Source organism: Chiroxiphia lanceolata, chromosome Z (assembly GCF_009829145.1).
Source record: "Chiroxiphia lanceolata isolate bChiLan1 chromosome Z, bChiLan1.pri, whole genome shotgun sequence".
Lineage (NCBI taxonomy): Eukaryota > Metazoa > Chordata > Aves > Passeriformes > Pipridae > Chiroxiphia > Chiroxiphia lanceolata.
The window spans coordinates 52,391,178-52,403,680 of record NC_045671.1 but is presented as its reverse complement, the minus strand read 5'-3'; the positions used below and the strand labels follow the sequence as shown (position 1 = coordinate 52,403,680).

The following is a 12,503-nucleotide window of genomic DNA, read 5'->3' as shown; positions in this document are numbered from 1 at the left end:
AATCTTTGAGTATTTTTTATTAATTTGAGTCTCTTTGGCCAAACTGCTGTGGTTGTTACTTAAATTAGAATATATAAGTCCACCTGCAGAGATTGGCAGGTACCATGTTTAGAGCACCATGGCGTGGAAATTTTCTTGTGAACTGCTCAAGTATTTTTCAATAGGCATGATATGACTGTGCATGTATAATTCTGAGGAATTATTACACCTCCAGTTTGAGGAGTTTCCCCATGCAGGATTTCCAAATTGTTTGCTAGAACATGGTGCTTCACATTCAGGCTTCCTTCACCTGGAACCTGCAAGTTATATGGGAAAGGGAAAAAATACACAAAAATAAAAAATGGAAAAGTCTGTCAGAGAGCTAAAAGGGAAATCAGCCTATTCTCTTCTCCTTCTCATCTTGGTGACTCAGCAATGTTCTTGTCTCCAGACTAAAAAATAACGAATGTCATATTTGTGTTTCTTTACATTCTTGTCTTAATAATAAAATAATTAGCTTATGTGTCTTCTACCACATCGGTCAATTTGGAAATAATATAAACAAAGCATATACTGTAGATATTCAGGGGCAAGATCTGTTTTGAAGGAATGGTTTTAATTATGTACTATCCAGCTCAATAGGGAGCAACCGGTCCATTAAAAGTAAACCAGAAAAACTCTAGTCATTTAAAATACCAACCCTGAAGTTTTTGGTGAAGATAATAATTAAGATACACTGAGAAACTGATTTTGTCTGATTTTCTTCTTGTTTTTGGTCTCCTTTCCTGCCCTTCACTAGAAGAAAGTCAAGTGGTTTTGGCAGGACATGCTAGACTCCAACAGAAGTAATAATGGGAAAATCCACACTGGAATAACAGCCTGATAAAGTTGTCTTACCCTGGCTGACAAGCAGATGCTTTAAGCAGGGAGATGATGATATAATAACATTTGAGACTTAATTAATTTAGCCTGAAATCTGTGGTTTACTTTATAAACAGCAAATCCTTGCAAGTTAGAAAGTCACTTGAATTTCCAAATAAAAAGCTGAAGGAATAAGGAGGGGATTTGAACAGACCAGCAGAAAGTATTTGCCATGCAGAGAGGCTGAGGCATTGAACAACATGGGTAATGTTTGCTACTTTCTCTGTATATTTTTGCACAGATCTGCAGCCAGAGTTGTCCTGTTCAGCTCTCTGTTCCAATGCAAAGCTAAGAAATTCCACCTGTAACATCAGCCTTTTAAAAACACTCATAATGTCCTTGTCATAACTGCATGGTCCTGATATGGCAGCGCTGCAAAGGCATCCAGTGAAGATCCACATTTGCCAAAACTAAAATATAATATTAGGTCTGTGATATGTTAATGCAGCTGAGACACTGGCACATCTCTGAAGAACAGCCATGGGCACTGACAGCATTGCTCTGTGGTTTTGAGCCATTGTTGAACAGTTTTCAGGCCTGTTGAAATATTTTAAGTGAGGACTTCGGGGCAGGTCCTGTGGTCAAGAGAATGGAAAAGGAGTTTTAATTTCCAGGGTCAGTTTGTTCCTTGTTGGAGTGCTTTAGAAACAGGAAAAGAGAGTGGGTTTGGGTTTTTTTAATCCAGAAGTAAGTCTAGGTTGTTGGTTGGGAAGTGTATTAGTTGAGGGCTTAGCTGAGAAAATGCTTTTCTGGCTTGGAGTTGCTTTGTTTTTTCTCTTGTGGGTAATAAAGCTGGATATAAAGGAGAAAAATAACTCCCTCCTCCTGCCCCAGGGCTTGTTAGGATCCAAGCTTGCTCTGTTCCCACATATATTTAGAATAGGTCTGAATTTTATTTCCTGACCACCATCACAAGGGAAAGCCCAGCATGCATCTGAAGTGTGAAAAGTGGGACAGGATCTGAAGTTGTCTTGGATGGTAATTGTGGTGGGAGCTGGGGAGAACAGGGGCCCTGGGGAAGAACCAAAACACAAAACATAAAAAACACGGCTCGACATTGTCAGTCATGCATTAGCTAAAACTTGTAATTTTAAGCCTAATCTTAGCAGTCATGCCATAGCAAAATGCTGGTATCACCATTTCCTACCAAGCCAAACCTTCATCCCCTCTACACTGGTGGGTGTAATTTAAATATTGTCTTACTCTGTGAAATGCATTTTTGCCTTACATCTTTTATTTGGCTTTTAGATATGCCAGATATTGCACATTTCATGTAATACTTGTTTGTTTAGCAGGACTGTTGAGATTGCTTGCTTTTCTGATAAATTTCAGCAGTTTTAGAGGCGGGACTACTCTCCCTCTAACTTAATAAAATGTGTATTTAACTACAGTATGTAAGACTTCTACTTTTCCTTTGTGCTGTTGACTCTATACACAACATTACTAGGGCTTCATAAGCAATATTGGGAACACTTCCATCAGTGTCCCACTTCACAAATAAAATAGGCAAAAGAAATTACAAAGAGTCATCTCAAATAGATTTTGGAATAAGGCAGGGATCTCTAACATGAAAAAAGCAACCTTAAGTCACTTTGGCATATTGCTTTCTGAAGGCATGTGCCAAATAATAACTATGGCTATGCTATTTCTATCTGCAGCTCCATGAATGACTAAACTTAGCTATTGTGATACCTGGTATCTCCTTCTATCTCAAAAGCAACTGCTACCTACTGCCAGAGTATAGTATGTATCTTGCCCCCATCTCAGAAAGTGCCCTTAAAAATATAATTTTTTTATTTTGCCACTTCTTCCTCCTAGGGAAGTGGAAGAGTCTTGCATTTTTACATCCAAAAGCTCATGATTTAATCCCTGCTGAGGTCAAAAGTAAGGAATTTCTGAATATATATGAATACAGATGCTGAATAAAATAACATCACTCACTGATAATGCATTTACGTGATTTTAGTGTTAAACCATTGCAGATTCAATGCTCTGTATTTCCATAGAGCTGCATCAGATATTGGTGACCATGAACCCACTCTGCCACCTGCACAGTTGATCAAATCCTGCTGGGTTTTGTGGTTTCAGTAAGGCAAAATATGCAAATAAAATCCATACAGAGCCTGTAGAAGAAGGGAGCAAAAAAAATGTGTCCTCTGCTCACACTTTCAAGGCCAAAGCATCAGCTGTCTATGATTTTATCTCTTCCCCTTTTGTTTTCTCTCAAGTTGTCTCTTTCTCAGTCAACTCAGAACACAGAAATAAAACAACTCCCTTGACCCACTGCTCAGTCAGTCTTCTGTGGTCCTTGCTTCCCTCTGCTCCTTGTATGACCTGCTGAACTGAATTTGAGATGCATGTTATCAAATTTAAGATTTGTTATAAATTTGCATCCACTGTCACTTTTCCTCCACCGTTATATTCCCCGCTCATGGCTGCTTTGCCTCTGAGATGGTCTTGATGTTCTCTTCTGCAACCTCCTTTTGCCTGGTTTTTCACAGCTGGAATTACCCCTGTATAGAAGGCAGTCCATCACCATCCTTCCTGAAAATCCGGTTATTTAAGAGTTCTGCAAGAACCAACACATCTTTGTGTGTGCATATCTCCATATATGTAGCATACAGAGTACTGTTGCCTATGTTACTAAATAAGTCAGAAGTACAATTCCTACTGTTAATAAAATGTCCTGCTGCCTGCTGGGAACACATCTTAGGCTGGAATAGGGAACGTTTCTGAAATATCTGTGCAATAATTCTCTCAACTTTGTGATTAAAATGGTAAAAAAGATTTTCAGGTGGATGGGGTGCTTCCTAATACACTGGAATTTCTCAGTTAAAGATAGAATCTTTTTTTTAAATGGCCTGAGCTAGACACTTTCAAGTCTTATCTTTACATACTCATACTGCAGAAATATAATACAAGATCCTTGCTTCCACTTTTCACTTTTACTTTCTTTTCCTGTTTTCAGTTTATATCCTCTCTTTACTTTCATCCTCTTTTCTGGTTGTAATGCCATAGCTACTATCTTAGGTGGGGGTGGGTTGGGGGGAATTACACGCTGACTATTTTTTTGGCTTCTGTTTCAGCTTTGTTGCCTTCAAACCTGTCTGGTTTGTGGTCAGGACAGAGTTAATTTTTTCTCAGTAGCCGTGAGGGGGCAGAACCTGGAGCTGTGTGGGCTTGTCTAGGTTATTATTCTGTAGGACCTCTCTGCCACCACTGGAGAGCAAAAGAAAGGAATTCTTGTTGAATAAGAGAAATGGGCAGTGCTCGTCCTCTACACTGACTCATGGATGGTAGAAAATGCACTGGGAGGGTGGCTGGAGTGATGGAAAAAAGATAATTGGCAGCACAGTGGGAAACCCATCTGGGTAAGGCTGCCTGGGTAGAGAAGTTGGCTGCAAAAGTACGTCATGTAGATGCACACGTACTGAAGAGTCAGGCTACTGAAGAACATCACAACAATGCACAGGTGGATTGGCTGCCAAGATTAAAAATTTAATAGTCTCAAAATTAAAGTGTCTCTGGTGGATCTGGACTGGCAACATAAGGGTGAATTATTTCTGGCTCAGTGGGCCCATGATGCCTCACATCATCAGGGAAGAGATGCGAGAGAGAGTTGGGCTCATGATCGAGGGGAGGACACTAAAGTTATCCATAACTGTGAAATATGCACTGCAATCAAGCAGGCCAAGCAGGTAAAGCCTCTGTGAAATGGGGGACAATGACTGAAATATAAATATGGGGAGGCCCAGCAGATTGATTGCATCACACTCCTGCAAACCCTCCAAGGCAAGTGCTACGTGCTGACAATGGTGGAAACAACCACTGGATGGCTGGAGATGTACCCTGTGCCTCACACCACTGCCCAGAACACCTTCTCGGGCTTTGGAAAGCAAGTCCTGTGGTGACATGACATCCCAGAAAGAACTGTGTCGGACTCATTTCAAAAACAGCCTCATAAACACCTGGGACAGAGGGAATCTATATTTAGCAGATTTAAACAATGACAAAAGGCTCCTAGACCTTGTCCTGCACTGAGATTTTGGTGCTGCTCTGGTGGTAGCAACCCATCATATGGGTTCATTATGTTCTACCCTTATGAAAAAGTTTTTGTCTCGTGTAAGGCAAATATTTGCAAAAGGAATGAGGAAAATGCAGCAGTTAATAAGTATTATTTAGTACTCATAAGGGTGCTGTTGAAAAAGAATGTTGTTATACTTACATTATATATTAATTTTAAGATAATTATTTTTGGAAGATTTGGGGGGAATTGCAAAAATTTGCCTGACCCATGGCCCCCTAAGGCAATGGGACAAGCTGTGTGCAACTGTCAAGGTGGTGCTGGTGGGGAAGGATCTAACATCTCCAGAGACAGAAGAGGTGAGCCTTCTAGCCAGTGTGCAGTTCTCTTGTCCTGTATTTAACATGGGTACCATACTTGTTTACATTAGCTCATTGAGCTAGAAGGGGAAATTGTTTTGCTGTGATAATTTGTAATTATAGAAACCACCTTCAAATAAATTGTTAAAAAGCTATTCAGCTGTATGGCATATTTCCCTGTTTGCGTGCATTCCACTTTTCACTTTTCCCCCAAAAATGTTATTCCAACTCCTTGATTTAAAAAAAAAAAAAAAAAAAGAAAAAGTAGAAGGAGAGAGCTGTTCCCAGAGCTGAACTAAATTGATTTTTCTTTATTTGAGTTTTTTTTTAGTTTTGATGAATTAGAGAATTAGAAGTTTAAGGTGGCATCTGAGCTGCTCTTCCCCAGTAAAGTCAATGGCGGTTCAAAGCCTCCAGCTCTTGTCCCATCTCTAACTTTCCAGCAACAGGCTACCTTAAAAAAAAGAATAAAGTAAAATTTGGCACTGAAACAGGAAATATGTGGACCTGTCACAGTAAGCACTCTCAAAGGGCAAGCTGCTTTGCAAAGAGCTAATTAACCTTAGGAAATAATTACACAAATATGCAAATGTTGTTTAGATAATTCCATGTGTTATCAACTCAGGTAGTCCATCATAACTGCAGACCTCACAATGTCTAGGTGTTAGAATCTGGCATAGTTGATAAGGCTTCAGTTGCTGCATTACTTGAGCTTGGTATTTGACAGTTAATGACTGTGGTATTACATTAGTAAATTTAACCTGTTTCTTGAATGCAACTGAACATAACGTAGTATTCACCATGTGCACACTGCTTATCTGTGTATTCCTAATGGCTCCAGCCATTAAAATGCTATATACCTTTCAACTCCTAGCACTAACAATACTGGAAAAAAATGGCAGACCAAAATCTGAGTTCCCTACCTCCACTTCTCTGTCCAGTGGATGCCCTGGGTATTTACCCACAATCATTTTCAGTTTTCAGGGACTTAAAAACTACTACAGAGAGAATTTTAAATCTGCAAGTTAGTTTTCTCAAAGCAAAATCTTCTTTTGAAACAAAACATGGAGCAGAATTTTGTACAAGTGTATTTCTGTCAGCACTGCATAGAGCCCAAAACAATGTAGTTTTGAGCTACCGTTCTTAGTGTAAGATCCTCCAAAACTGAGCCCAGCTGATCTAGGCTGGAGGAGCCCAGGACGTCCCTAACTCATCCCAGGCCTTGACTTGAGGCTGAGCACATCAGTGGCTGGCAACGTCTTCTCTTCCAAAAGCTGCTGCTTCAAGCATCTGTGGGAGAGGTTCTGGCTCTGGGATATTAAATGCCTTCAGATATATATGAAACACAAATTTATTAATCATTATGATATTATTTTCATAGACTGTACTGTGAAATTATTTGATTAAATTTTTGATATTAAAATTAAAAGCTCCATATTAACTATTTTTTTGAGCAATCGCTACTTTGGTTTAAAAAGCGAGGTGTTTTTTATATATAGTTAAGAGACTGCTTTTAAAAATACTGGGGGAAAAAGCCTTTTATCACTAGCAAAGGGAATCTGTTCTTAGACTAGTATTTGCCAATACTCATCTCTTCCACATAAAATAAAATTTCATTCTATTTCTAAACACTTGTTGATCATTTCTCATTCAGTAAGAATATGTGGCAAGAGCATCTTTTTGATTAGCCCCATGCACCTGTCCTTAACTGAATCAGAACCTAATATCTGATTACTTACTTCTGTATTACTTTTATGGATGCCCCTTTTATAGCAGGATCCAGAATATGTGTTTTCTCTAGCATTCAGGAAAAGGAATAAATCAGCAATCTAAAATCTCTCAGCAATACTTGGGTTAAATGATTTTAATCACCTTTATCTCCAAGGCAATCTTCAGTGGGACTTGCTGCATCCAAGTATGACAGGTGTTCAATATCTTGTAGTCTCCATAGCATTAATAATCACTGATGGTAAATGAGTTATATTTGCTCTGTTTTTATTGGTGAAAAGAACTAAAATATAATAGTTATTAGGGAAAAGACATCCATGTCTTCCAGCTTTCAGTAGCTGGAAATCTAAGTTCAGCTTTTCCAGAACTTTTCCCTCTCAGTCTGTTTCACAAACAAGAATGCATTCAGCCTCAGATGCCTTTTGAGGTACAAAGTGTAATTTCTGCTGGCTAATCTCCATTTATTTCTGTACAGTCATATAGATAATTATGTAAAGCATGACCAAGAGACCCCCTCTCTATCAAATAATTTAACAATGTCCTATGTAAGTGCATTGAATTTAGCTGTAGTAAAATGACAGAAAGCAACAGCTGCTGAGACTGTCACCTTTCATACTGAAAATGCAGCATCCAGCCTCATAATTTAATACAGGCCAGGCAGAGGAGGTTAATCCTCACAGACCCAGCGCAATTTGAAATCCTAAGGAGACTGACTGTGCTCTGCTCCCACAGCCAGATGTTTCTTGCACAGACGTGGTGCCAGGTTATTCTCTGTCTGAGTTGTTTAAAATATGGGCTTGTTATAAGAGGAAAAAATAAGCAGATGCTCTGAAGAGAGAGCTTTTCTTCTAAGCAGATAGGACTCCTCTGAACTCCTTCTCACACGTATGTGCTTTTCTTACCTCGTTTAGGGCCTAGCAGAGTATGTACAACAACACAGTTTATCCTGACATTTTATGGCTTTTTTTTCACCAGTAATAAAGGAAACCATAGTTACAGTCTATATCTAACTCATTCTAGCTAATTCTTTTTGCTTTTATAGAATCTTATTGAATCTTTGTACTGGACTGTGAAGCTGTGCAGTTATTGATTTGTTTACTAGACCACTGGTTATGCTTTAATTGGTGGAAGCTTCTTTGGGCTGAGTTCAGAAGCTTCTTGCTGATATCTTAGTCTTGTGGAATCTGAGGTTGTGTGCTTTTCCCAATAGCATGTAGAATAAAAAATACAAAACACCTGAAAATGCTATATGAACCAGAAACAACCTCCTTTTTTTCTCAGAATGTTAAAGCAGGGTTGGGTAGCTATACAAAAATTGCAGTTAAGAGTATTTATGGTAAAATTATTATTTTTAAAAAGTACCTCCCGTGTATTTAACTAAAAGAAATCTTTCAGATAAACTAGTAATTTTAAAATTCTCCCAGTGTTTTAATGTGTGGTTTCCATCCGTATCTTAATTAAAGTACATCACTTTTCCGTAGGAAACTCTGTTCAAGTTATCCTTCAGCTTTATCTTAATAACTGGTCTGTCAATCATATTTTCTTCATGAAATATCTTTGGAAAAACTTCCCACTTCCCTCACAAAGGAAGGAGTCTTTATCTCCTTTCCTTATCTCTACAATCAAATTTCAAAACAGCAGTAAACTGTTTTGATATAAGCCCTTTCCTATAATGAAGTGGTTTACAATAGTTGATACATAATTAGTTAAAACTATGTTCTGTCATAGTCAATCAACAGCAGGATTAAGACGAATTCAGTGTTTTTGGCTTTTAATCATTGCTGCTGCAGAGAAAAACCTATAAAAGCACTTAATTGTTTTAAGAACTTTGGGTCCAGATCTGTGAAAGATTTGTAGCCATCTCATTCTTAAGAAACAGGGCATGAAAATAGAAGTAAAAGCGGAAGTCCACCATATTATTTAGTTATCTCTCTTCCCACCAATTTTAGACATTTATAAGAGCTTAAATTCTCAAAACTGAGTTGCAGAAATAAATCACTGCAACCTAAATCACTTCAACATTGTTGGTAAAGTTACAATAATTACAATAATTCACACTGCGTAATTAGCAGCTTCTGATTGCCAGTGGCTTTTACTGGTTTGTGCTTTTTTTCCCCGGAGACAATGCTTTTGTGGTCTGTGTCAGAGTCACCTAAGGGTGTGAAGTTGTTGGTGGAGCAGAGCAAAGGGAAGAGGGATACAAATTTTAGGAAATTACATGACCTTGACTGATCAGCTCTTTCTAGCACTGAAGAGTTTGGAAAGAGGCTGCATTGTTATGCTGGGGGTGTGAAATACTGGTGGAGCAGGGGACGTAGCAGAGCATCTTACTCTTGTCACCTGAGACTAGACCAGATTTGTAGTTACAACCTTGACAAACTGAGAAATAAGGAAAATATAGTGGGGTACAGTGCTTTCTGAGAGCCTCTAAGGTGTGAGTGTACAACCCCAACTTTTGATGGGAGTGCAGTAAGATCAGTGTACATCACTCTAGTGCCTTCAGTGATTCTTACATTGGCTGACTTTGACAAAATCTTGTTCAATAATAAGAAAAAGGGTTCCCCTAACTACCAAAGATTCCAAAGTAATGGCTGCAACCAAACAAGAGGTGTTTTATTTGTGCTGTGTCTCATAGTCCACAGTCACAAGAAGTAGCATTTAAAAGAGTAGTTGCAAATACCGTAATTTTAATCTTTGGCAGATTTCCAGTGGCCCATAATATGAAAAAAAAAATGCAAAACCTGAAATTATAGGTGTTTTCCAACCTAAGTGATTCTATGATTCTGTTTTTATATTGTTCCTACCTGGTTTTATTTGTTTTATCAGACTAAGGCATAACTACTTTAAACAAACCATCAGCGAACAAACGTTTGACAAAGACTTGTCAAAAGAATGAAAATCCAAGCAGTGGCTCATAGTTTCTTTGCATGCCTCTGTTTAGCACAATTGTTGTCATGGTATTTAGATAAAATTTTGCAGATGCATAATTTTTGTTGTCTATATTAAAGTAAGTCACAAAACCCAACAGTTTTACTGCCTTTAAATTGCAATCCTGAATTTTCTTTACTTGGACAAAAGAATCTGTTCTTTTTTTGACACTAGAGTATATGCATTTGAGGTTTGTTTTAACAAAACATTTTAACATATAAGAACACTTTGCTTTTAGACAGAATTAGCATTTTTTAAAGGTAATTGTCACAAATGTAATTTCTTTCTGCAGGATAATGGATCTCCTGAAGAACATGCAATTTATGTTTGGGACCATTTTATTTCCCAGTCAGCTGCAGAGAACGTGTTTTTTGTTGCTCACAGTTATGGTGGACTTGCCTTTGTAGAGTTGGTAAGTGTGAATTCTCCATTGCCTTCTTTCCTGAAGACTGTCACAGATTTTCTAAATTCTTTGTGATCACCTTCTTGAAAGTAGCCATACAGGAACAACTGAACTAGTAGTCATGTACGGGTCTGTGAGGATTTCTTTGCAACTGCAAGGTCATTACATTTTTTCTGGCTTTGAGATAGATAATAAGGTCCCAAGTGTGCATGAACCTGAAAGACTGGAGGAAAACAGATGCATTAGATCCTCCTTGTCCATGTTGTATACCAAAAGCCACCAGTTTCTGCTGTGGGACAGCAGGAGGTATAGACTGAGGATATATAAGCACAGTTTTTAAGCAAAATCACATTAACAAATGCAACTTTCTGTACATAGATTGAAACTGAACATGAGGGGAAATTTAGGGGTTTTACTCAGTTTTGCAGTTTTTCCACGAAGGTTTACAGAAGTTACTGGGAAGACATGTTTTGCCATTTATTAGGCTGTGTCTAAACCCTGAAGTAATGTAAGACAGGGTAAACTCTGCTCAGTGTAAAGGTGCCCTGCACTTGGTGCTGGGCTTGCTGAATATCCAGTTTGTTGGTCTTCCACCATTTTCTCTAAAGGCAGATGTGTTGACCCTATCTGGTGTACAAAGCTGCCTGTTGATCTTGTATACCATTCTTTCAGTGCCTGTTCACTTAATTTGAGACGCTGGTGTAATCAGGATGTGTTTTATTGAAGAAAACTAAAAAAACATGGGAATCAGCAGATATATATGTACATTTTTTGCCTACAACACGTTAGTTTAATATAACTGAAAGTTGATTGAAGTGGTTCCTACCTGACCATAAGATGAATGCCTTAGTTAAGTAAGAGCATGCATGAGTGTTTTGGTTTTAATCTTTAATTCTTATAGCAAGAACTGTCTAGTACATGACCACTTTTATTACTTTAAGAACTTAGGATTTTTATTAACCCTTTTTGTTTGTAGAAATTAGTGCCATTTTCATTTTCCCTGTGCTTCTGAAGGAGTATTTATAAAATATGTATGACATGTACAGATTTGAGATTTGAGAAGTGTTCATTTTCCTGATCTAAAGATCATTTGAGAATTGATCATCTTCCACGAAATCTCGAAGTCTCAAAACTAAATTTTTAAGAGACCCTGAAGGTGAATAATTCCCCATATAACCACATCTTTGGGCAAAAAAGGGGTTGTGTTGCATTTGCCTTTTGCTCCTCAGATGCAATGAACTTACGGAACAGCTCTACTGTCTTGACTTTCCTGAGTTGTTATTTTCAGACGCCTTGTGTTTCAGCCCAGATTATTCTCATGTAACTTGCGGGTCCACAGTGAAGCATTGGCAGAATATCTCTAGGTGTTGCAAAACCACATTGTTTGGATCACCAAATGCCCAGAGATACATATGTTTAGCAGAGGATAGGAATAAAAATCAACTAGAGACCTTTCTCACTGTTTCCTAAACAAAGTGCTGACTTGACGGAGTCTTAGAGAGCTTTTCCATTACATTTCTCAGTCAGTGGGTTGAGGTCACATGGGTAACAGATGACCAAGGTGTCATTCCCATTTTTCCTGTTTCTCTGGTCACACTGGTGGATATTTCTTCACTTTTGTTCTACTTTAATATGAAGAACGTTGATGTTTCCGAACAAGACTAGACTTCTAACCTTGGGGCTTCTAGGGTCAGGGTGCTCAGGGCCTGTGAAATTATCACAAGCTGAGCTAAAGTTTTCATCCATCACGGGAAGCAACCAGTGAGTAAGAAATTAAAAAAGGCCTTTGTCTGAGAGACAAGATGGTCTCAGTAAGGGTCAGCTTCTATAGTCTGCTGTCTCTGCAGGAGATGCATGCCTGAGAGGAAGAATATAATATATAACCATTGACACATCACATATCTGACATGCAAAACTAGACCTGAAATGTATTTTTAATGTAGTCCAATGTTTTTCTAAAAAGTCAAAGGATATTAACACCTGGTTTTCATAGAGGTGGTTTGATATCTGAGTTCCATTGAAAGCAGTTTGATTAAATAATTCATACACTGAAGGAGAGGTCATTGAAATAAACCCTGAACTATTTTTTTCACGATATTAATTTGTAAGATTTTATTTTGTTATCATGTCCTTTCTCTTAAACTTTATATCCATATGGCAC

The 12,503-nt window shown here is 38.2% G+C and overlaps 1 protein-coding gene across 1 annotated transcript in view; it reads left to right on the top strand.

The window, feature by feature from the left end:
• Positions 1-12,503, top strand: part of FAM172A (family with sequence similarity 172 member A) — a 202,224-nt gene that overhangs the window by 147,413 nt on the left and 42,308 nt on the right. Inside the window, exon 10 of the mRNA XM_032676697.1 lies at positions 10,232-10,351. Coding sequence (XP_032532588.1) covers positions 10,232-10,351 — 120 coding nt within the window. The remainder of the gene's footprint in view (positions 1-10,231; positions 10,352-12,503) is intronic.